The sequence below is a fragment of the Gallinula chloropus genome (genome assembly GCF_964237585.1).
Source record: "Gallinula chloropus genome assembly, chromosome: 8".
NCBI lineage: Eukaryota > Metazoa > Chordata > Aves > Gruiformes > Rallidae > Gallinula > Gallinula chloropus.
Window position 1 is genome coordinate 19,136,555 of NC_140093.1, and position 25,456 is coordinate 19,162,010.

The 25,456-nt window shown below is 45.8% G+C and overlaps 1 protein-coding gene across 1 annotated transcript in view; it reads right to left on the reverse strand.

The window, feature by feature from the left end:
* The window catches only part of LOC311194588 (uncharacterized protein), a gene marked incomplete at both ends in the record, with an annotated part of 195,044 nt that overhangs the window by 24,426 nt on the left and 145,162 nt on the right, over positions 1-25,456 (reverse strand). Inside the window, 14 exons of the mRNA XM_084267733.1 lie at positions 5,971-6,099; positions 9,343-9,474; positions 11,252-11,380; positions 12,253-12,384; positions 12,863-12,988; positions 13,214-13,348; positions 14,326-14,460; positions 15,274-15,402; positions 15,699-15,827; positions 18,264-18,395; positions 20,817-20,975; positions 21,942-22,064; positions 22,623-22,745; positions 25,278-25,415. Of these exons, the coding sequence (XP_084123859.1) occupies positions 5,971-6,099; positions 9,343-9,474; positions 11,252-11,380; positions 12,253-12,384; positions 12,863-12,988; positions 13,214-13,348; positions 14,326-14,460; positions 15,274-15,402; positions 15,699-15,827; positions 18,264-18,395; positions 20,817-20,975; positions 21,942-22,064; positions 22,623-22,745; positions 25,278-25,415 (1,851 nt within the window). The remainder of the gene's footprint in view (positions 1-5,970; positions 6,100-9,342; positions 9,475-11,251; positions 11,381-12,252; positions 12,385-12,862; positions 12,989-13,213; positions 13,349-14,325; positions 14,461-15,273; positions 15,403-15,698; positions 15,828-18,263; positions 18,396-20,816; positions 20,976-21,941; positions 22,065-22,622; positions 22,746-25,277; positions 25,416-25,456) is intronic.

Below are 25,456 nucleotides of genomic sequence, written 5' to 3' on the forward strand. Positions count from 1 at the left end.
TATTTAAAGTGCAATTCACATACTTCTACAGTGAAATAAGAACAATTGACTTCCCAAGAGCAATGATGATGATGATGCATCATGCCATACACTACCCAGCCACCTTCCTGGCACAGCTCTCTCTCAGGTCAGAATAACACCATTATCCATCTGTATCCACCGCTGGATCTCTCCCTTTTCTTGCCCTGTCTCTTCTTCATGCCAGGCTCTTTGTCCCAGTCTACTCATACTGCCTCTTCCACAAATGTGAACTCAGTCCTCTAACAGAAAGAGCTGCTGTATGCTGCAATGGGGAGGAAATTCAGTATCAGTAGCTAGAGACAAAGGTGGACCTTGAGACAGCGGCAGCGTGACACACTGCCCCATCTGCTTTGGCTTCTCTATTCTCAGAGCTCCTGCTCAGCTTGTGGCTACATGATGTTTCACCTACTCAAAATCAAAAGGCTGCTCTCTTCCCTTCATCCTGTCCAGGCTGCAGCTGCTCTGTTGGCACGGAAAAGGTTTCAGGCTCACACCACCCTCCAAGTACACACTGTCTCAGAAGAATGCCTCGTGCCGATACAAAACTGAAGCATCCATCAGCCCCTCTTTGGTTCACAGTGAGGAGAGCGCCGTTACCAACCCATAAGGAAGAGCCACCAGCAATGTGGTTTCAACCTTCATGTCCTGATTTATTATGCTCCAGTAGCACACATGGCACAGAGTACAAGAAAGGACTTATCCTTAACCTGCAGTGGCTTCAGAGGCTGACAAGTTTTTGGTCACCATGTTGTCAGCTATTCCCAGAACAGCCTGGTATTTATTTTTACCTTTTCTTACTAAACCAGAACTCTCGCTAGGCTGTCTCACGCTGATGAGTAACCACTGAAATCCCCTGAGAGAAGCCCCAGCAGCCTGGCCTGAAGCCCTGCTAATTCAGGCAGTGGTGCAAATGCCAACCTGGAGCACTGCACTGCGTAAGGGCCACACGGTGCCGTTATTAATGTGTCAGTTAATAAACACACTGTAGGGAAGGACCGAGGCTCCTGCTGCTTCCAATTCATGGGATAATTGTGTGATATTTTGGGATGTTCGGTCAGATCAAGGAGTAAACTGGATAATTCTTTTGTGGGCCCAACCCTGCAACCGGACACACGCCTTGGGTCATGCACCACGAACCAGAGCAGCGGTGAATGAAATTAAACAAAATCACGTTGCGGTGAAGACCATTACAACCTTCAAAGTGGGAGCGAGCAGATGCTCGGCACTTCACAGAACTAACTCAGTTAACAATTGCTTCCTGAGCAAGGGCAGAGCAGCCCCGGAGCAGGGCAGGGTGACTCTGCTCTCAGCACAGCACCCTTGTAATAGAGCCACGAGCAGGGACGGTGAATGCAGGCACACCTTGATACCTTTCGCTGCGTGGGTGGCTGGGCTGCCTGACATCAGAGGCCTGTGGTTCCTGCATGTCAGATGTTAGTGTTTATTTTAAGAAAGCATTGCTATTCTTGCCACCTGTTTTTAGGTTTTGGGATATGGGGTGGGGTTTGGGCTTTTCTTACTTGCCCACTTATCTCTAAGTGCATTAAAACCAAAGCCCAGCAGCAGTGGGTGACCACAGTAGGCATCTTTTCTGGAGAAACTACTATTTACATTATCCCCACTTTAACAGGACAGAGAAAGGACTTACAAAGCCACCCATTGCTATGATTACTGCCTTTGCACAGTCCAGACAAGCAGAGACATTAATCGCTGGTACAGTTCAGGAACAGCCAGGACTCCACGTGTGCCTCAAGGTACCTTCTCCCCAGGCATGTAACATTCTCCTCACAGACAGAAAAGACAGCATTGCAAGTAGCATCATTCCAGGAACCACTGAAAATGATTCATTGTCAAGGTAATACCAGACCTTGTGAAAAAAAGATATTTTTTCAGTTGTATCACTTGCTGCTTTCAAGAAAATGGAAAGGAATCCTTTCCTAGGTGGTTTCTACGGACTGCAAACATTCCTTTGCAGATTATTTTGTTTTCAGCCTTATTTGCAAACATTAACTATTTTGAAACCCAAACAGTTCTGCTCATTTTGCAGCTCTTGAAAAAGTTCTAAGATTCACAGAATCACAGATTCACAGAACTGTAGGGGTTGGAAGGGACCTCCAGAGATCATTGAGTCCAACCCCCCTGCCAAAGCAGGGTCCCTAGGACAGGTTACACAGTTCATCCTCCAGATGGGTCCTGAATATCTCCAGAGAAGGAGACTCCACACACCCCTGGGCAGCCTGTTGAAGGGCTCTGTCATCCTCACTGGGAAGAAATTCTTCCCAGATTGGTGTGGAACTCCCTGTGCTCCAACTTGAATCCATCGCTCCTTGTCCTGTCCCCACAGACCACTGAGAAGAGGCTGGATATTTCCCCGTGTCCCACAATTAAGATATTGATAACCATTGATCAGATCCCCTCTCAGTCTTCTTTTCTCAAGGCTGAACAGCCCCCAGTTCACTCCCCTTTCCTCATAGGGGAGATGCTCCAGGTCTTTAATCATCTTTGTAGCCGAATTCCCAAGGTTTGATTTTCCGATGGACTGAGCAGAGCTTAAAGATGGAGCAGGCACATATCATCTTCAGAAATGTCTACTTTTCTTTCACAAGGTGTCTCAGTAACCATATATAATCATATATGATCACATCACTACTGGAGAGGCAGCAGTACCACCAAATGATATGAAGTGGAGATGAACAGTTGAGTGAAGCTGACTCGGGGCAAAGCAGGACTGAGATGCTGATGGACAGACAAAAGTCCTTTGAAGAGCATGAAGTCTCTTGGCATCATCCTGTGACTGCTGGCACAGTTCAGTCAACTCCAGAATAATTCACAGCAAGGTCTCATGAAATGGTAACCTGGAGCAACAGCATCTCCTGCTACTGGTTAGCCTGGAACCTGCCCTGTGCTGGCAGATGATGATGTGGCTTTGGCTGTCATCTGTGTTACTGAGAGGTGATACATGTAGGTACATACCTATTTGCACTGAATATTACAAATACCTCCTGAGCCACCACGCTGCCCTCACACTTTGTACTCTCTTCAGAGAGCACTGGATCACACACATGATCACAGAATCATTGAGGTTGGAAAAGACCTTCAAGATCATCAAGACCAACTGTCCATAACCACTACACATCTCCTGAAGCCCCACGTCTACCTGTTTTTGGAACACCCTCAGGGACAGCAACTCCACCACCTCCCTGGGCAGCCTGTTCCAATGCTTCACCACTCTTTTGGTGAAGAATTTTTTTTCCTAGTATCCAATCTGAACCTCTCCTGGCACAACTTGAGACCTTCAAGATTTTGGGTCATACCTCCAAAATACTTGATTCTGGCAAACTGAAAGGCTTGATTCAGTTAAAATGAAATATGACTGATGCATCGCTCTTGCCTCAAACACCACGGCACACTCACATGATGAGGCCTTTCCCTTAGGCTGGGTGCCTTCACCAGGGGATGAATGCTGCTTACTGGTCAAGACAATGTTATAGGTGGTAACACAAATGCTTGGAATAACAAATACAAGTTCACTTGACCATAATGCCATAAATCCTTCAAGAACTTTCTACTCTTGCAACTGTGCTTCCACAGAGGCTGAGTAAGCTGGATGAGCCTGGGTAACTTCATGATAGAGATGCACTATAAAAGCCCAATGCTGAGAATTAGCCAGGGCTGAGATTACATTAACAGCAATAAGAAAAGATTCTGGAAATTTGTGGCCAAGAAGGAACTTGGAAATGGCCACTGAAGTGGTGTTTTGCAACAGGTATGAAAACCTACGCAGCCATACTTCATTCTGAAGGCAGCAAAACAGCAAAAAGGAACAGCAGTCAGTACTTTCTTCCCACCTAAAAAAAAAAAAAAATCAACGCCAAAAAACCCCAAAGGCAAATTTTGGGACTGTTGTTTCAGCTAGAATCTGGATCCCAGGCTGCCCCAATGCAAAAATACCAGAAGCAACGACTGCAGGGTCAAATGTGCTCAATGTGGAGGGTTGACATTTCTGTTAACTATTATTAATATTTGATTTTTTTTTTAAAGTCCTGTCTTTTCCTAGGCCCCTGAATTGAGAAGGCTGCAAAAGTTTCAGTTTCAACATTTGAATGGAAAAAACAGATGATGGAAAAGTCCTTCCCAGCCTCGGGAAGGACTCTGTGAGAAGTCCAAGGCAACTCAGCTGCATTGGGTCTCAATCTCTGCGTTCCCATCTGCAAGGCACAGAGCTTGGCTGGCGTGGGTGGATTGCCATGAGGACAGCAAAATGCACATCCCTGCCAGAAGGAAACCCTGCCAGTCTCTGCGTCCCTAAAAACAGAAGTGCAGAGGAAAGGTGCCAAGAAGGTTCTACCAAGGGCAAACCACCCACACTGCTTCCTCCCTCTTCATCCTTTGGAAGCAGCCAAACCATTCTGGTTGAAGCTTTCTACATGAAAAGGTAACATGGGCCAGCTCAGAGCAAACACCCTGCCTGCTTCAGAGCAAACATGCGGGAACCTGGGGCTTGTGAATGGTAGGTGCTAAATTCTACTCTTCCCTCCACACCCTTCTCTCAGGAATTTAAAAAGATAAAATCATCCAACATGACTGATTTGGAAGCTGAGACAGACGTCACCCAGGCTTCTCTGTATTCCTCACACCTACTTTGGCAGGGGATGTTTAGCCTCTCTGTCCCCATTCTGGTACCCACTGGAATCAACAGATTTATATCACAACACAGTGAACCATATTCCTTTTCCAATTAAAAGAAGACATACTTATGAAACAGGAGCTCAAGTAAACCATTTTAAAGGAGGAGATCACAGAATCACTAAGTTGGAAAAGACCTTTAAGATCATCAAGTCCTATCATACCTGTCCTCTACTAAACCATATCTCTAAGTACCTCATCTATGTGTTTTTTAAACACATCCAGGGTGTGCCCTTCCCTGGGCAGCCTGTTCAAGACCCTGACAACTCTTTCAGTGAAGAAATTTTGTGCCCTGCCCTGGCGCAGCTTGAGGCCATTTCCCCTTGTCCTACCACCTAGGTAGTGCTCTGCAGCACATCTTTGAAAATACTACTTATTTTGTATAATAACTCCTGGGTAGAAATAGGGCGGAAGCAACAAGCAGTATTTGAACTGAAGTCGGTGGGGTACTTTGTCACACTTACTGGTTAGGCTGTGGAGCATCTCCCTTCCCATCAGAGGGCAGCAGCTGCTTGCGAATGCTGCCTCTTGCCTCAGCTGTAACGCTACTGCCTGATAAAGCTGCTTGCTAAAGGAAATAATTGTGACTTCGGTTTAATGATCATTATTTGTAGAATCTTCAATCATTTCCATTTCAACTTTGATAATGTCTGACTACATGCTGGTCCTCTCGTGCTCAGGACCGTATTTTTAGTCATGTGCACAGTGATGCAGCATGATAGCAACCCTCCCTAGCCGATGCCACAGACTGACTCACAATAATGCCTCCAAGGAACCCAGTCCAATCCTCCCAATACTTTACCAAATGATCAGGTAAAAGCTGATGATCTGTTGGATTTATTAAAGTTAGAAGTATATCTCTTCTTAAAGAGCTCCTTCAGGGAGACGCACAGATTTGTGTTATTCTCTGATACGTTTCAGAGATGCACAAGTGTAAGGCAGGACAAGCATCTTTCTGCTCAGCCTTCAAATAGCAGGGCTCTGCTTAAAAAGTCTTCTTAATGATGTGATACAGCAGGAGTCTTAAGCACATATCTTTTTAACCACATTAAAACATGAGCCCAACACTGGGAACACGGGGAAACGCTTTGCTGAGTCAGGGTTGCTGAGCGCATTTCAGTACCGACGGCCGAGTTTAGTTCAATGCTTTATTTCCACCAGGCACCGTAAACTGTAAAAACCAGCTCTCTGCACTAAAATATCCCTCAAAAACCCAACACACATCTGCATAAACCCAAAAGGGACCGGAGGGAGCAGCAGTACCTCTTTCACAAAAGGTTCCCGTCCAGCCTGCCGCACAAGTACAGGCGCCGCTCACGTGGTCACAGGCAGCTCCGTTCTGGCACTGACAGCTGCGCTCACAGCTCGGGCCAAAGCTTCCCTCGGGGCATCCTGCAGCACAGGAATCAAAACCAGATGATGGGTTAATTCTGCAGCACATCAGGGATCAAGAGGGAATTTTTAGACACATGGGAATTCTTACTATTTCCAGAATAAGAACAAAGGCGTAATGATTATGCCTTAAAACCGATGTGAGTAAGCATTCTCCTTGGGGCCCAGGTAAGTTGGGCTGGTTTTAGTAAGGTTTGTTTTAGAAAAACACTGGGGTGTTGAAAGACTAAATTCTGCACACAAAACTAATATCCTCCTAGAGCTGCAAAGCTTGCGACTTCGCAGGTTCGGCGCGATGACACCTTGCACACTGGTCTGGAATTGCTTATATGAACATCACCGGGACTTCATCAGCCAGGACGGGGGAAGCTCCCAGCTTCTGCACCCCCTTTTGAGACCCTGTCCTCTGTTTTCCTGCAAATCCTCCTTCCCAAGAAAAGTGGAGAAAATATGAAATGTGCGTGTGTGTGTGTGTGTGTGTGTGTTTCCTTTAGGAAGCTGCAAGCTGAAAGCTGCCTACTTCATTTTCAGGCTCCGCTTTGAAAAATCCAAGCAAAACCCATTACAGCCGGGAGACAGATCAACCACTGCACTTCCACAGCAGTTAATGTAAGGAGTTTTAAAAGATTTGCATGGCACTCAGCTATCTGAAGAGAGAAAACACTTGAGCACAAAAATAATTTCTTCCAGGATTATAGGAAAATTAATTACAAATAGGGCCAGTTGCCTAAATCACATTAGATATTTTGGACAGGCTGAAATACAGAGATATACTTGGCTAAACACAGTATTACAGGGCCTCTGCTGATGTTTGAAGGGCTTGTGAATTCCCTTCTAAGTGAGTTAGGTAGATTATTGCCAGAGCTCTTTCAAAAGTTTAGGATTTCAGCCTCTACATCCACAAAGTAATTTTCTGGCAATCTGGAAAGAATCAGAGAGAACAGAAAACAACAAGGATCTTCAAAGGCAACTCTGCATACGGAATAAGGTGGTGGGTTTGGTGCTGCCTGTGTGGAGTTTTAAGGTGGGTACTGAGAGGAAGCGTGTGAATTTGGTTGCTGCCATGGGTCACTCTCTACTAACTAAAGCCAAGCCCTGGATCTCTCATAGAGGCTGGGATGAGAGACAAAGATAGTGAGGGACTGACCTTGCTATCATCAATTGTGCTATCAATCATCTATGTCAGATAACAGGATACTGTTTAAGTGTGGTGTTGTTTGAATGTATATTTTTTTGCAATTACAGTTGAAATTCAGTCCTGGAGTTGAATGGGTGTGATACCCCACCTGTTCCCAAAGCTGCAGACCATCGTGCATCACACCTCCTACACAACTTCAGTGAGTAAATACAAATGCTTGATCCTCAGTGTTTACTTTTCACTTGAAATTTCAGAGTCTAGGGAACCTAAGCAAAAAACTGATATCCCTGTGCAGGGATAGGTGTGTGTGGGGTCTCATCTGAGCTGCCCTCAAACCTACAGTGTTTAGCCTGGAGCTGAGACTTTCAAGGTGATGGCAACAGGTCAGTACACCTTGCAGATGATTTCACAGTCCACATCACAGAGATCCTACCTCCTGCTCAAGCAGGAGCAGGCTGCTGCGATGCACACCCAGATACACCCACCCTGATGGAAAGCCCTGCAAAGCCGCAGAAGCAAAGAGCCCAACCTGCAGCAAGGGGCTAGAGATGCTTTGGGAGCAGAGGTGCTCTCCAGGGATACTGCAGATCTCACCACTGAGGCAGCATAAAATCTTCAGGAAAGAATCATGGCTTTTATAATCCTGTGCACACACACACTTGAAGTGGGGTAAAGAAACAGACTGAATGAACAGAAAACCCACAGACACAACATTAGGGGCTACCAGATGTTTTGTCAGTGGCTTCACTGATTACCTCGCCAGAGAAAATTACAACTAGCTATCCAGCTACTTTCTGTCTGCAGAGATGCTGGTTTGAGAGAGGTCAAAAGTGAAAGACAAGTGGAGCTGGCAGCTCTTCCTCTGCAAGCTGGTCTTCCCAGCTAGCTGTCCTCCACTCCCTCTGTGTGCCAACAGCAACAAGAGCTGCTAGATCAACTTCCCGGGGTCTTTGTCTTAGGTCGCCGTTCCAGATTAATTGCTTTGACATTTCTGTGTGACACCAGCAGTTAATTCTGCCTAGACTACTGAGACCCCGGAAGCTACATCTGTGCTACTGTAAGACTGTTAAACTAATAGATAAAATATTTATTTTAACAACATTGATAGAAATAATCATCATCATCACCTTAGCAGCTTAACTATGCAACTTATTACCACAAGATGAAGTGGATACCAAATGTTTGCATGGAACCAAAAAAGGAAATAGGTATATTAATTGGGGGAAAAAAAAATGAAGTTACATTAAATATAGAGATATTGCTTCTGTCTCAAGAAGCTCCTGGGAGATAAATTGATGAAACCCGGAGAAACATATCAGGAATTATCTATATGCCTGGTTTTATCCTCTTAAGGCATCTGCTATTGACCTCTGTTAGAGACAGATTAGTGGACATGATGGGTCTCTGGTAAGACCACTGCGCATTTTTGTGGTTAATCAATAGAGGACCCTAAATCTTCCTGCTTTTTCCCCTGTTATGTACATGTGAAGCAGACCTAAAACCAGTTAAATAAAACCGATATGGGAACTTTTATGCCACAAGCTAAATATACATCAATCCTATCGCTCATGTGAGGACTTAACATTAAAAATTGCCCTTGAGTCCAAGACAAGTCTGAAAATAACTTTTCTGGAATTTAAATCAGGGAAACTATCTAACAGCGACGAAACCCGAGCACCCTGTGACTTGCTGGGCAGCCTGGAGGCGGTACAGCCTGGATGTCTTCCTGGGGTGAAATCTCAGGAAAAACAGTTTCGGCTGCTCAGCTCTGCAAATTCTGCAAAGAACTGTTCAGGAGGGCATGTAGCAGCAGGACAAGGGGTAACTTTTAAACTAGAAAAGGGGAGATTTAAGTCAGATATTAGGAAAATGTTGTTCAATATGAGGGTGGTGGGTCACTGGAACAAGTTGCCCAGAGAGGCGGTGGAGGCCCCATCCCTAGAGATACTCAGTCAGGCTTGATGGGGCTCTGAGCAACCTGATGTAGTGAAGATGTCCCTGCTCACTGCAGAGGGGTTGGACTAGATGACCTCCAAAGGTCCCTTCCAACCTTACACATCCTATGAGTCTATGAAATTCCTGGTGCTGCTGAAATGGCAACTTACTCTGTTCGCAGTGTTTCCCAGTGAATCCTGGCTCACAGAAGCAGGAGCCGGTGACTGGATCACAGCTACCATCACTGTTATTGCAGACACACGTGTTTTCACAGCGCTGTCCCCAACGGCCAATGCTGCAGGCTGCAATGTAAAGCAGTATTTACAGTGAGAATCAAGTTGGAGGTCAGCTAACAGATTATTTTACATCTATGTGAGAGAACAGAAAAGATGCAAAATGGCTCGATAAGGTACAGGACAAGACTCTCTGCTGCAGCACAGATCAATAGAAATAAATACAATTTCAGCTGATTTACTTCAGCTGAAATTAGGGGTCCGTAGGCAGATAGACCATCCACAGAAACCTGATTATTCACAGTCAATGCGTATCAATCAATCCCCTGTCACAAACGCATGGTTACGTGGAAATAAAATATCAGCTATTGACTTGCTTTGCAGAAAGCCCTGTAACCAGAATAGCTCCTGGGTCAAACTGGACAGATGTGTGAACATCCTCTGTATTTACTCCACGATACTGGGGAAAAGCAACACGGCCACAGAGAAACGTCACCGTATTTGTTAAAGCAACTTACTGCTTTCGTCCTAAAAATAAAATCACATAACGCTGGAACGATTATGACAATGTACCACAGCATCTCCTTCCTTTTGTGTAAGGACAAAAATGTTAATTAGGGCAACAAAAACCTGGCTTTGGAGTTGGGCATCCGCTTCCCACCCCGTCCTGCGATAGTAGGAAGAGCTGCCTTACTGAGACATCCTTGAAGTACAACTTCTCTCAGATTCTCCACACCAACATGGGGAAGAACTTTTTCACAGTGAGGGTGAGGGAGCCCTGGGACAGGCTGCCCAGGGAGGTGGTGGAGTCTCCATCTCTGGAGATGTTCAAGAACCGTCTGGATGCCTATCTGTGCAATATGATCTGGGGAGCTGCTTTGGCAGGGGGGTTGGACCCGATGATCTCTCGAGGTCCCTTCCAACCCCTATGATTCAATGATCTTACCTTGAATAAAGCCTTTTCTTTGCTGCGGTCTCTTAATTCTTTAGACAGACTGGGGAGCTATGGAAAGCTGTCTAAATGGTTCAGGTGGTTTGATTTTTAAAATAACTTCACATTTTCCCAGAGTTTTCTTCAGCACTGACCCCAAGAAGCCAGGTCCAAGACTTACTGCTGCCAGGAGTGGCAATAAATTTATAGGATTTTAAGACAAAGTTTATAACAAGGTTTGTATTCTGCTGGCCTTTTGCAAGGGGGATCATAACAAATCAAGCAGAAAAGTCACGAAACAAGGCGAAGGAAAGAATCAAGTAGAATGGCTTAACATTTATACGGTGCTAACCAAAAAGGGCAAATCTACACTTTCACACTGGCATCGATATGGAGAGCGATGCTAAAGTCAACAGAAGGATGCTCTGCTGTTCCAGAGAACAGAATTTCTCCCAGCATTTATATTCACAAGTTAAGAAGTGACCTTAAGACACACAACTGTACATGACACTCACCTGTTGAATAAATCTCCCCTAAACAAAATGAAAAATTGAGAATTAATCTTCGAACTAATCTGCACTGAAAATGAAAACCAAAACTGTCTGTCAGTCAAAACACTGACAGGACAGATGGTAGTGGGCAAAGGGATCCATAGTGTTGAAATAAGAGCTTATATCAATACTTTGCACTTCATCAGCCATCTATTTCAATACTTTGAATCTAAATAATTAAGGATTATAACCACCCAGGCTGTGCAAACCCATAAACACACAATTTCAGAAGCAATAAGATTAGCAGAAGTATATTAAAAAATCTTAATAGGCTAAGAACAAACACAGAGCCAGTCCCTACGTGTGCAGATGGGTCCCCGGAAGGTACCCTGGGCCCTGGGGATGGAACCCACATTTGACTTATGGTGTTTGCAGCCATGGCCAGTCCAGCCAGGGGGACACGTGCACTCTCCGGTGACAGGGTGACACTGAGCATCGCTACTACAGCTGCATAACAGCAGGCAGTTTTGTCCATAGTAACCATCAGGGCAGGCTGAAAACAGATGAACAGGCTGCAATTTCACCTAGATAATAACTCAGGCGCAGACTGATCTTTTCAAGCAAGATAGCAACAGCTCGGCCCCCGAAACACGCAGTACCTGAGTCCAGAAATCAAGATGATAAATATGAGAGACACATCTGCAATTTGTATATGAGGTGTCTGGGGCAGAGGCCTCTAAAGCAGGAAGAGCTTGAGTGGCATTTGGGTGTGCATCTCACATCAGAGGGAGAAAAAAGTGCTGAGCCAACCTTTGTCAAAAGAGGTTTTGAGACCAACAAGCAAAAAACACATCCCACTGGAGTGGTGTGGCACGAAGTGGTGTCACCCCTGAGGGCCTGTCTATGCCAGTGCGACAGCCATGCCCAGGCAGCCTCTAATACCCCTAGGCTGGGTAAGGAGCTGTGCACAGATGATCTCTGGTGGATCTGCAGACAGTACCAGTACTGCTCTTCCATCCTAACTGCTATTTAACCCTGAGTTAGATACGCCAAGGAATACTGCTGCAAACACAGCCCCAGAGTGATGCCATATGGGGCAACTGGTTGGCACCTCTTGCAAAGCAACCAGAATAATAATGCAAATATTGTGGTTATTAAACACTGTATTTGCAAGGATATATTGCCAGAAATTAGGTCTAATGATAACATCAATTTGGGATGTGGTTTTGGCTTGTCATCTGCATTTATCTGTAATCTTCCTCTATTAAATCAAGTCAAATCCAACCTGGGGAGTTCCTGAAGCTGAAGATTCCTTTACCTTGGATCAGTGTTTAACATAAAAAGCATCAAACAAAACAGCCAGAAGCTTAAAATCAAAACACAAGCTGAATTTTCCAACTGACTTTCTTGTCATGGGGGGCTTACCCACAGAGCAGGATGCCCCGGTGTAGCCGGGGGGGCAGTCACAGGCCCCGGTTTCTCTGTTGCACGGTGCCCCATTGGCGCAGGGCTCACAGGAGGACTGGCAGTCTGGTCCCCACCAGCCAGCTGGGCAATCTAGGGAAAAACACCACGTGAGATGCTCCCAAGGACATTTCCTGTTTTCAAGGCAATTGCAGATTTCTGCCACCTCCTTGAAGTTTAAAACGATCACAGTAAAACTAAGCCGGATGAAGGATTGCTGTATTATCTCTACACACCTCTGTACCACAGCATATGAGAACACATCAAGAGACAGACAAAGGGTTCTCTTCCCACTTCTGTCATGCCATGCCTGGTTTTCTGTTTGGTTTCCAATACAGTGATGTCAGAAGCACTTGGACACATCTGAAATGTGATGGGTCAGGGTAAAGCAAATCACCCCCTCCCTCACAAGTAAACCCTCATGGCTGATGCCGTACACCCTGCACCAAGACTTATCCTTTGCCCTTCCCTATTGCATTGCAGTGGTTTTAGGGGGAAACAGATTAATTCCACTTGTTACTGGGTCTGTCAAAGCAAGACCCTCACTACCTTAGCCCACCACCAAACACACCTTGCTCACAGGTAGCACCAGTCTTCCCAGCTGGGCAGATACACTGTCCTGTCTTCGCATCACATGGCACTTCTCCGCAGCTGCACCTCTTCTGGCAGTTCACCCCAAAGCTCCCAGGCTGGCAAGCTGGTCAAAAGGAACCCAAAGACACAATCAGTACAAGGAAACATCACAAAGGTGTTAAGAGACACTACCACCACCGATTTTAAACTGAGCTGGTGCTGGTACTGAGTGATCGATGTTAGCATCAGCATCTCGGTGACTGCAACTTCTATATCTGAACATAAGTTTCCTGAGCAAGCCTTCCCATCCAAAGCATACCTCCCAGGGAAACATGCAGTGAGTACCTACATAAATGGCATTCTTCTCCATGAAACCCAGGTGGACACGGGTGTGTGCAGACTCCCGTCTCATGGTCACACAGAACATCAGGAGGACAGTCGCACCTCAGTTTGCAACCAGCCCCGTAAAAGCCAGGCGCACACACTGGAAAATGCAAACGGACCCAGAACATGTGTAAGAAAAAAGAAGTTGAGAAAACTGAGCAAAAGGCAGAAAATAACTTAGCAGATAATGTATTATAATATATTATTATAGAGGTGCTGATAACAAAGTGTAAACACTTCCTGAACACTGGCATGGACATTTCAAAGAGGTTACTGCTTAAATACAACCCAGAAATGGAGGGCCAGAACACTTAAAGGAAATACTCAATTACAGCCATCGCAGAATTACTCTTCTCACCCATCTCTAGACCTTCTGCTGCTTGTTGCAAAGCTCGTGCTGGGCAAGGGATGCTCTCCCCCAGCAGCAAGCACATCACCAAGAATGCTAGAGAGATTAAATGTCATCACTATTATTCTCCACCAAACCCTGCAGACCTAGTGTGATAAACCTGACACGTTCCTGCCTGCCCAGAGAAGAATCTGAAGGGAGAATCTTTTCCTTGCGTTACTCCATTGCTGTCTGGAGAGGGCCACTGAGACACATGAACATGAATGTGGAATACAAGTCTCTTTGAACTGCTCCCAGAACTACAAAGAGTAAGTTGAATTCAAAGACCTGCAAATCTGAAGGAAAAGTAGCATCACTGAAACCATTTACAAGTAACCCTGCTGCCATGAATCATAATTTTTGCCACTTATTTACTGTGTGGAAAAAGGAAAGGAGAGTGAAACCCCCACAACCTTCACTTTTTAGGGCTGTATTAGAGTGTGTTTTCTAGACTTCTATTGTCATTTCATTGGGCTAAAACTCCTGTGTTCTTACACTGTATTCTCCCCTTGATGATCCTGTAAGCCCCACAGTTTCACCGTTTGCTGTACGAACAGCCACAGACAAAATAATTAGTAGAAGATGAATACATCAGCAGCAGCTGAATGAAGCAGATGGGGGGAAGAATGAGAAATAATGCCAGGACAAAGAACGAAGCAGAGGTAGGGAATCTGGCTTATCTGTTATACCTTTCTGACACTTTCTGCCATGATAACCAGGCTTGCAGGTGCAAGAACCGTTCCTCGCGCTGCACTCCTGCGTGTGCTCTTTCACGCACTGACAGTCCTCCGAGCAGCCGGCTCCGAAGGCCCACCTGGGACAGGCTGCAGCCAGATGAAAAGGAATCATTAGCTCTGTAATTATGCATGAGTTATTTGAAATCGCACCCTGCTGCAGAATGCAACTGCTGCAAAAACAAGGCGGCAGAAAAACGTTCATTTTACTTTCAGCAAATCCATCCACAGCTCTGTGACGCTGCCTGGTAACGTGTGGGTGTGTAAATATAGTTTACATGATTCCTTTATTAAGTAATTCATTTCTTTTCAAGCAATACGTGGTGAATGCAAGAACCAGAAAGGTTTCAAAACAAACTTAAGTTTCTGAATGAAAAATATATTTGGATGTGCTCCAAGAGAAAAGATTTCAGGAAAAAAAGACTAAAAACCACAACTATTTTTCAATTCTTGTATAGATTTTATAGAAAACACCTCTAAGCACAAAGAAACTTAGCAATCTCTTCTGTAACATTTCTGGTTTGATTCCTTTGATTCCCATTTAACATTTTGCCCTTAACCTGCCCCAGCCAGCCCTGCTCCCCAGCTCCCACCCCAACTCTACCGACAGCCATTAATTAGCTCCAACCAGACTTTACCCCCACCAACACCCCTAATATTAACCCACCTATCCCAGCCCAACCCAATCTGCAGTCCTCACCTTTGTGCATCAGTAAATCCCAGTCCTTATGGCAGAAATTGCTAGAGGAAAAGATTAATGAAGTTTCTGGGGCTTCCTGGCACACATCAAAAGCCACATTGTCCCGCTACTCCCGGCTCATGACAAATCCCAAAAGCCTCAACGTTTCATACGTGATGTGGAATCTTTTTAACAGAGAGATCTGGAAAACACTGGAGACTTACTAAGGTGGCAGAAGCGCCCGTAGAGCCCAGGGTCACAGAGGCAGGCTCCATAGAGTCTGTGGCAATAGCCGTTGTTGGCGCAGTTGCAGGGTTTGTTGCAGTTCTTCCCAAAGAAGCCTTTTGGACAACCTTTGGAATACACAAACACAGCAAGGCATCAGCTATAAAGTGTCAAAATGAGAACACCAAACCAGCTGACCAGGGGCTCTGAACAGCCCATCCTTACCAGGCTTTTTCTCACCCTCTATCTTACTTATTAGTTAAACAAATGTTTGCTGCAAGGGAAACGACTCACAAAGCAGAGACTGTGGTTATTTAGGCCTCTAATACTTATCATGCACGACTGTGTCTAGATCGAAACAAAGGGAAGGCAGCAGTGAGGTTTCAGGCAGGCGTTAGGGATGCTGATGCGAGGGGAGCCGTACCGTCTTCGCAAAGCTTGCCGTGGACGCCGGGCGGGCAGCGGCACTGCCCTGTGACAGGGTCACAGGAACCTCCGTTCTGGCACTTGCACATGCTGGCGCAGCCTCTGCCGTATGTCCCCGGGGAGCAAGCTGTAGAGAGAACAGGGGAGATGAATGGGCCCAGACATCCTTTCCCCCCCACTAGAAATGAAGAGAAACTGAGCAAGAAGAGAGTCCCTTCAGTCAAGCGGGTTCTAAACAAAGTCATACTATCCATCTAACATTTGCTAGATAAATTTCAAAGGACACTTGAATTAACCAAGCTTGGTTGTATCAAAGAATCATAGAATGGTCTGGATTGGAAGGGACCCCAAGGATCAGAGACTTCCAACCCCCTGCCACAGGCAGGGCCACCAAGCTCCAGACCTGGATCTACATAAGGTTGCCCAGGACCCCATTCAACCAGGCCTTAAACACCTCCAGGGATGGGGCATCCACCTCTGGGCAGCCTGTTCCAGCACTTACATGAAGTACTGCATGATGTAGCCAAATTCTGCACATGCTCCCCTGCACACAAGCAATGGGTCTCAAAAAACACTGCCCGTTAAGTACAAAGCTTAAAAATCTGAGCACAACTCTGAATATTTGGAGATAAGTATTTCCAACATTATTTTTCTCTCCCCAGTACTATTATAAAAACAATGTCTCTGAAATTCCCTGGCTGATCATGGCCGAAATGGATCCACATCAGCATGGGATTCCTTCCTAAAGCTCCCACCACTCCAACGCAAAACGAATTGCAAAGCAAAGCCTTGCTCCGCTATTTGCAGCCTGAGCTAGCTGAGTAAATACAGTTGCTGGAGTCATCTGACTTAACTGACATTTTATCAATGTACATTAAGAAACTTGACATTTCACATCAATTTCCATTTGCCTTCTTTCGAGCATTATTACAGAAGTTTAGTTCCAGTTTTCTCAATGGTTTAGCTTTCCCTAACCCCCTGGACTATGCTGCATATTAAGAAAGCGAGAGGGAAAGAGTGAAAGCGATCTCATCTGGCTAATTCATACAGATAATACACTGTATTTATCACTGTCAATGCCTGCTCCATCGGGCCGCAGGTTTGGCTCAATAACACAGTCCCATTAAAGTTCCTTAAATTCCATGCACGGGTATCTACTGTAATGACAGAGCAAAACATTCATTATTTATGAACTAAACAATTTGTGTCTTGTCTTGAAATGTCTATAGCCTGTCCTGAACCACCAGAGCACCACGAAGAGAAGTAATAGCCGGGTAGCTCAGGTAGTCTAGAAATTATCTTTTCAATGCTCTTCCTTCCTCTTCTCTCAGCTGTCCCCAGTGTTTACAAATGAAACCCATGACAAGTCTCCCAAAATAAGTACAGGCAGTCTGCTGGTTTCAATCATTTTCTGTTTTTTTTTCTATATTTCTGTCCTTGTGATGATGCTTCCTAAACAATGTTGACAGTGATTAATCTGAAGATCGCTGTCTGCCCATGCTAAGTAATAATTCTTCACCATCTCATCAGTGAGAGCACAGACTTGGAGTACGATGGTCCAGCCATCACACTCCATGATGTGTGGGGACCCATCTGAGATGTGCTGCTCAAAGTCTCTGACAACCAACATGAGTTTCACCAAACTGCATGTGAAGAACGGCCCACAGTACAGCAAGAAATTGCTGCTGGGTCTTTCCAGTTGGTTTTGACTTATACTTCTGAATGAGAAAGTTCTTCTGCCAGGAGGCAGGAATAAGAAGAGTAGGAAGCGATTATGGAGGGGATTAGCCAACTTGGGAAGAGAATTTTGAAATATATTATTTCCAATATTAGAAATTAACCATCCCAAGATGTTAATAATTAAAAGAATTACATTGGGGGGGAGGGGGGGGAGCAACCAGGCCCATTTCTCAGCACTAGAGAAGAGACATTAAAAAAGGCAGTATCTTGGGATGCTCTAAAGGAAAAATTAAGTTTAGCATCTATGTCCACCCAGACTGTCACACCACCTGCCAGGACAGACTTCTGCAAGTCAGCGAGGCAAATCGTGCAGCAAAAGCACGGCAGGCAAACCTTGGCATTTCTCAGCAGCAGAGTGAGCAGGGACAAACACCAACACACTTAGGAAGGGGAACTGTACCACACTGGAGGACAGACACCTCACTGTCATAGCATCATAGAATCACAGAACAGTTTCAGTTGGAAAAGACTTTCAAGATCATTGAGTCCAGCCATCTATCCAGTCCCACTAGGTCCAACACTAGACCATTTCACCAAGCACAACATCTACTTTTCTTTTAAACACCTCCAGGGATAGCAACTCAACCACCTCCCTGGGCAGCCTGTGCCAATATCTGATAACCTTTTTGTATCCTGTAGCATTTCTTACAATTTCTATTTACAATGCCACATTACAATAACATTTTGACCTCCCTACGAGGCAGCTGTGCTCCTCAGAGAGCTTTGCAGATTAAAAGTATAACAGGTTGTTCCCAGTTCCTTCCCTATCCACAGCATCACAGAACCCAGACAAAGTCCCCACCTTTCAAACACGTGTACTCACTTTCATTACAGATGATGCCCGTCCAGCCAGGTGAGCAAACACAGCCGCTGTGCTCACTGTTACAACTGCCTCCATGCAGACAATCCTCACAGCTCAAGCTACAGTCATTGCCAAAAGTGTTATCGAGGCAAACTGAAAGGAAAAAAACCAAAACAAGACCACATGAGCATCCAGAATAAAAACCCAACCACTTCCACAAGCTCTTACCCATCGTGCCAGATGTACAAGTGCAAAAAGGAAAAAAGTATTCATGTTGATGGCATTAACATTGGTGGCACTGCAAATATCACTGAGTTATCCCAAAAGACGGATGTAGATGGAGATTCCCAAATTTCTCTTCAAGTTGTAGAGTCTAAATAAAAGAACAGGCAGGACTTCAGCTGGAATTTACTCCCTCAATTGTTGAATTCCCAAAAGAGCTCTTAGAACTACTTTCTGAGAGCAAATATCTTGCCTTCAGAAAAAGCTAATCTGCACCTCACACAACAATAATTGCATAAAACGGGAAGCATTTCTTGGGAAGAGAATCTCTTTCTCCTCACTGGGCTCTCCCTTCAGCGCTGTTCTGTTGCAAGTGCACACAGTGGTACTGAAGCACAACCAAGTGGTATTTTAACAGCACAGTCCAAAGGTTATTACGGGAAAAGCAAAACATAATACTCATTTATCACTCCCTTCTTTGTGGATGTGAAAAACAGGGTCAGTCTATATATAAAGACAAGGAAATATGAAAATGTGTTCCTCCCTCACCTTCCCCACCCTCTTTTCCTCCCTCGTGCCCAAATACATTCATAGCCTCATGTTCTCTCGTCATGGGGGTCTATTAGGAAAGTAACAGAACAAACGTCGTCGTCTGCTAGAGTATCTTGGTGACATTAAGACCCGATCCACGTGGTCAGTTTGCCTTTGAGGCTTTATGGCTGTGGCTAGAGGCTTTTTGGAAGGGGATTTTGAACATCACCTGAAAGCAAGCTGGCAGATTAGTTTAGCTAACTATAAATCAGCAGGCTGGTTGCTTTTCTCCGGCAATTTTCTATGTGAGGCCAGATTTCCTCAAGGCCTCAGCACCCAACTGTTCCTTTCGCTGAAGCTGAACAAATGCCCAAGCTTTCAGACACATTCAGGATCCCAGTGCTCCCACTTGGAACAGGTTACAAATTCATACTTCAGGAGGAGAATACAAATTACATTAAAAGCATCGTGCTTCCACACGAAGAAGTCATTCAATCTATATAAAACAGTTAATTACTTACACCAGCTTATTGTTTAAAGCTGTATTTTTATAATAGATAGCAGAGCAACAGTATGTCTGAAAGTGTGAGGAATAAATTAATATTTGGGAGGAAAAAGAACTCACAAAGCCATTAAAAGTTTCATTTCTCCATCACCCCAACAAGCCATCATGTGCTGGAAAGCCTCAGCTTGAGAAAAAGTGCAGATGCTCAGCTATGACTGATAACGCCCAAATTTATGTGGTTAGCCATAAATAAAACATGCAAAAACAGGTCAATAAATATTTGATCATGGTTTCTAGGCCTGATAATTTTGCCTGTGGTTATCTCATTTATCAGTTTCCCAACTGGTTATCGGTGTCGTTGAGTCCGTCTGGATGCTCTGTGATTTGGGAGGTCTTAACAGTTTTGTTCATAAAAATAAGTTAATTTTTTATTAAAGCCAAGACCAGTTCCTGCTTTGTGCCTGTAGGGCACAGTCCTCGAATGAGTAATTAGAGCTCATATAAAAATCACAGGACACACATAGCAAAACTAAGGAATCTCAGCCCTCCCTGGCAACCCACCAGCACTTGCTGCACTCGGCAGAAAGCAAGCACAGGGTTTCAACTTGCACTACTTTTAAGTGGTGAAGTTTCCACCTGAAGGTGGAGAAAAAGCTGAAGTCATTCAGAGTCCAGGTAGGATGCAAAGCTGCTTCCTAGAAGACACGCTGACACATTGCTTTGCACCCAGCTCCTGTGACTGAGGGCACCCACGGGCTCTGTTTGCCACCAGTTGTGCTTTGGCCAACCCAAACTCTACATGGGTCTGCTTTCCCTGGAAAACATGCCCAAAGCATCAAAAGGGATCCGAGTTTACAGAGTCCTTTTATGTTGGTTCCCCCTCCCCCCCACCCCCAAACAAGAATGCACAGATCTTAAGCACAAATCTCTGCAATTACCAGAGAATTACATTTAACCACACACAGGTCCTCACTCCCCTCCCAGCTACAGCAGAAAGGGAGCATGTCCCGAGGGCTGGTTCTCAGCAGAGCAGCTCAGGTGGATTCTGTGCAGTATTGAAGGTGACACCTGCCCAGTGCAGACTGAGGAGCCTCCCTGTTCCTCAAACACATCCCATTTTGAATGGGACACGAGGTGATGCCTCCTCCCTGCTGGTGTGGGGGAGAGGCAGAAAGCAGGATTAATGCTCACCTCTCCTCTGCTCCTCCTGATGCTGTAAGCCTGGCCAGCCCAGAGTCATTCTCACCCCGAATCCTCTTGGGGAGACTATCTCCCCTGTTTGCTGTGACAGCTAGAAGCAACACCCATCCACTCACCGACCCTGTGCACCAGGGTGAGCTCTCCTCGGGGCTCCTCATCCTCGTAGTGAGCACCAAGCGCGTAGTGAAGGAGCTGAGGGGGGGCTCTGAAATGCAGCCCCGGTGCCCCAGCAAACCCTGCTGCCTCCTCTGCATCAGCTTCCTCCCCACCTAGGGCTGACACACACACAAACAAGCCATCAGGACCTGGCCCACAGTCTTCCTCTGTGACACTTTCCTCTCATTTACATCTGCTTTATATTATGCTGGTAGATTTTTCCAGCTACAGCCCCGTGCAGGCTGCACAGCAGTCACGGCTGATTCGTTTTCTCATTTTATTTATTAACAGAGTTTCTGCTGTTCAAAAAAGAGAAAAGGCTGAGGGAGGAAAATAAAAATGAAAAAAAAATATATCCCTTTCCTTTCTTCTGGAAATAAACTCTGGTCCTGGAGAGTCAAAAAAAAAAATAATTAAAAGGGGAGTTTAATTTTCCTCATTTGAAGTTTGAGATTATTTTTAGTTAATGAAGGTCATTACTCTACCTCATTTTGGAGATGACAAATATAGAGTGAGGCTGGCTGTCCAATTAATTTTCAGGAAAACTAAAATTTGAGCCTTAATAGGATGGGAAATCAGTTAGCTTTCTTTTTGGAGTTGGTTAAAACATCAAACTCTGTCCAAGGTTTAGCAGGTGCTAAACTTGGTTGCAAAAGTAAGTTGCCTGGCTAAACTCTGTGCCGGTTACACTGGCAGAAATTCAGATTCACATCACTGACACCAGTGGAAAACTTGCTTTGGTTCAGCAGTGCAGAATCCAGCTGCCTTTCTTCTGCAGGATGTTAAACTTCATCAAATAGCTCAAGAAAACTGTCAAAATAATGTTTATTTCTAAACCTCTAGGTTTAGGTTTTCAAACACATCTAGAGGATTTCAGTGTTCATCTCATTAATCTTTGGCAAAACCCATTATTTGAAGATGAACTCAGGATCCACGTGCTGCATGGAGCGCTACCCTGGCCCACATTCAGAGATGGCTTGAACCAGGCTCCCAGAACCCCAGGATCAGTGAAAACCTTAGCTGAATTCGCATTTTAGATCAGTGGGAAATACTTTAATGGTCTTCAGGATGTAAAAATAACTTACCAATGCAGGACCATCTGTTAATACCAAGCCTATAACCCTCTTTACATGCACATTCGTATGACCCCAGAGAATTAACACAGAAGTGATCGCAGTTGCCGTTATCATGGTGACATTCATCCACATCTAGAAAAAACAGATATAAATGCTAATTAGGTGCCAGCACCTCTGCTTGGAGAGTGCACTCTGTGCCTGGCTGCAGCTGAAAAACTATTCTGCACGTAAGAAAACACAATTTTCTTCGTATTTTGAGGCTCCCCCTCTAAGTACTGGGAGATACTAAAACATTTCAGGTCAACATGGAATAGATTATTTCACCTGCTTTTGTCCCAAGTGAAACCAGCTGCTTTAAGCTGCTAAGCTCAGTTGATCCTTTGGCTATTTTAAGGGCTCTCCTCTTGTAGCAGCAGTCTTTAACACACATCAATATACAGTGTCCATGGAGAGAGGAGGAAAAGTTCCTCTCTGCTGGCTTGTCCAGGCTGGGAGCAGTGTTAGTACTGTATTCCAGTTGCACAAAGTGACAAGCACCCATTATCAAGCCTTATCAGCAAAGCTGGCATACAGGTCAGATTCTCCTCCTTGGGAAATGCCCACAAAGCCCTGGGATGAGCTTTGATGGCTTTTCTTATCCCCACTGATGTGCTTGGTTAGAGACCGAGCCACCACTAGCAAAGGACTCACCGTCACAGGCACAGCCATCAGCATGGAGCTGGAACCCTGCTTTGCACGCACACTCGTAGCCACCCGCATAGTTGATGCAGAACTGGGAGCAGCAGGACTCGCCGGTCTCACACTCGTCCAGCTCTGCAAGGAAGGAGTGGCTCGTTCAGCCCTCAGACACAGTCTGAGCTGCCAGTTTTGCTTGGTGGCTACTGGGCTTTTCAGCATGTGCCTTTCTACATCTGCCTCTCCTTTGTCGTGCACGTAAGACGTGCATGTAAGATTTTTCCACACCAATATGCAGAAGAACTTTTCCACAGTGAGGGTGACAGAGCCCTGGGACAGGTTACCCAGGACAGGTGTGGAATCTCCTTCTCTGGAGATATCCAAGACCTGTCTGGACGCCGACCTCTGTGACCTGTCCTAGGGAACCTGCTTTGGCAGGGGGATTGGACCTGATGATCTCTGGAGGTGCCTTCCAGCCCCTACAGTTCTGCGATTCTGTGATGACACCATCTGAATCCTGACAGTGGCTGCCTCTTCCCTCTCCCATTGCAGCCAATACCTTCCACGTCCAGGGAGCAGCATCTTTTCTGCCAGTCTCAGGTGCCACGAGGTGATTTTAGAAACCAACTAGGTCTCTCCAGCTCCCAGTAACCATCTATTTAACAGTAATCTACATTTAACCATTTGCACTTTTGTACATTCAGCCTTTTACAGTGCAAACGGACAGCAAAACAAAGCTGTGACCCCCACACCCCACCGGCTGGACATCACCAGCCTGCTAGGTGTGACTGTAGTTTTTGATAACTAATTGCTCGTTGCCTCATACTGCCCTGTGTCCATCTGGAAATTGGTACCGCCGACACTGCTGGCCTGGTGATTAGATATGAGAATTGAGCCGTTATCTCTTCACTGCAGGCTTTCAGCTGATCTCAGCCCTTGCAGTCTGCTGAGCAGGTCGGTGGCCATTCAAGGGCCACCTTGTCAGTGCTGAATCTGCAAAATGCTTCTGAACGTTACCCAGGCGAGCGGTCGCAGATGGGAAAGGTCAGTGTCTCAATTAACCTTGGAAGGAGTACCGGCGTTATTAGGAAACACCGACAGGAGAAAGAGGAGAAAGAAAATGTAATTAATCAATTGAGGTGAGGAGGTCAGCATGAAAATGATTCATGCAGGTTATTAGAACACACGGTGTTTTCCAGAAATGTCACAGGCTGAGCTCCTCTGCAGCGCGTCAGGCCAAGCCTTGCTCCTGGGTCCAGCAGCAGCTCCTTGTCTGTGTAGGAATGCGACATGTGCATCCAACAAAAAGATTTTTGCTGTTCAGAGCAGCTTTTCACATCCTCAGCCCTGCCAAACCCTTCCCCTGAGCTCTCACTTCCCTTGCTGTGGCCAGACTAACTGTTTCCTTCTGAAATCTCCATCAGCAGGTCACTGAGCTGGGGCACAGGCCAGAGACCGCTCTGCCTCCTCTTGTCTGTAAAACAAGACTGGGCAGCTCATCCCACCCCTGCAAGGCTCTGAGTCATAGAATCATAGAATAGTCTGGGTCGGAAGGGACCCGAAGGATTACAGAGCTCCAACCTCCCTGCCACAGGCAGGGCCACCAACCTCCAGGCCTGGAGCTACACAATGTTGCCCAGGCCCCCATCCAACCTGGCCTTAAACACCCCCAGGGATGGGGCATCCACCCCCTCTCTGGGCAGCCTGTTCCAGCCCTTCACCACTCTCTCTGTAAAAAACTTGCCCCTAATATCTGACCTAATCCTTCCCTCCTTTAGCTTTAAAATTCATTCCCCCATGAGTCTGACCCTGCTTCCCTCCGCTGGGGAGCTCTGTGATTCCCTCTTCCCTGGCTCCATCCCCATTCCTACACTTGGCTGTTTCTGTTGCAAAACCTTTCTGGTCTGTGATGCCCCTCGTTCTTCAGAACTCCCTATCTCTACCACTCCTCATGTCTTAGTGTACTGGTCTCTGATGCCTGCTCTTGCCTACCCCTCACCCCCTTCTTGGCTATTCTTAAAATTCTAATGGCGTAGTGATAGCAAGTCTAAACCAGAATGAGCTACAGCTTGCACAGCAAAAGTGGTAAACAACAAAAAAAATCACATCACAAAATCATATAAAACATGAAGGAATTCTTAAGCTCTTCTCTCGAGACAAAAACAAATCTAAACTATTGCTGTCGCTTCCTAAGTGAGACTTCTCACAGCCAGAACTGCAATCTCATCACTGAGCAAATCTGATGGAAATAGAGCAACTTCCATAACACGGAGCGCTTCAGAACAGCAGTGCCACGGCTCCCAGCCAGAGCCGACCCTCTTCCCAGCCACTGGCTGAGCAAGGGAAGGGAAAAGATTCAGCCAAGCAATGCTTGGGCTCGACACACCATGAGGTACAGCAAGTGGCGATGCACCAAATTGTCATCTTCCATCTGGGGTCAGAAATCCTTCCCCTCATTAACTAGCAATCCCAGTGAGCACACAGAGTGAGGCAAGCTGGAGCAGCAGCCGAGGAAGCGCCAAAGGATGGTATTAATTAAAACTGGTGGGAGAAGGACAGGGAATGGGAAGGTATTTCCATGAGTGACAGCTCTCCCACAAGCTCCCTGTGCAGAGAGGCCCCACCACACCTCCTCCCTCCTGTGGAGATGCAGCATTCGTTGTGAATTACCTGCACATGTCTTGCCATCAAAATCGAGGCGATAGCCGTCGTCACAGGAACAGCGTGGCCCCGCGGTCGTGTGCTCGCAGTGGTGAGAGCAGCCACCGTTGCTGTCCTGGCAGCTGTCGACGATTTCCATCTCGATGCCTTGTTGTGTAGAAAGAAATCAAAAGGATGTTAAAGGCATG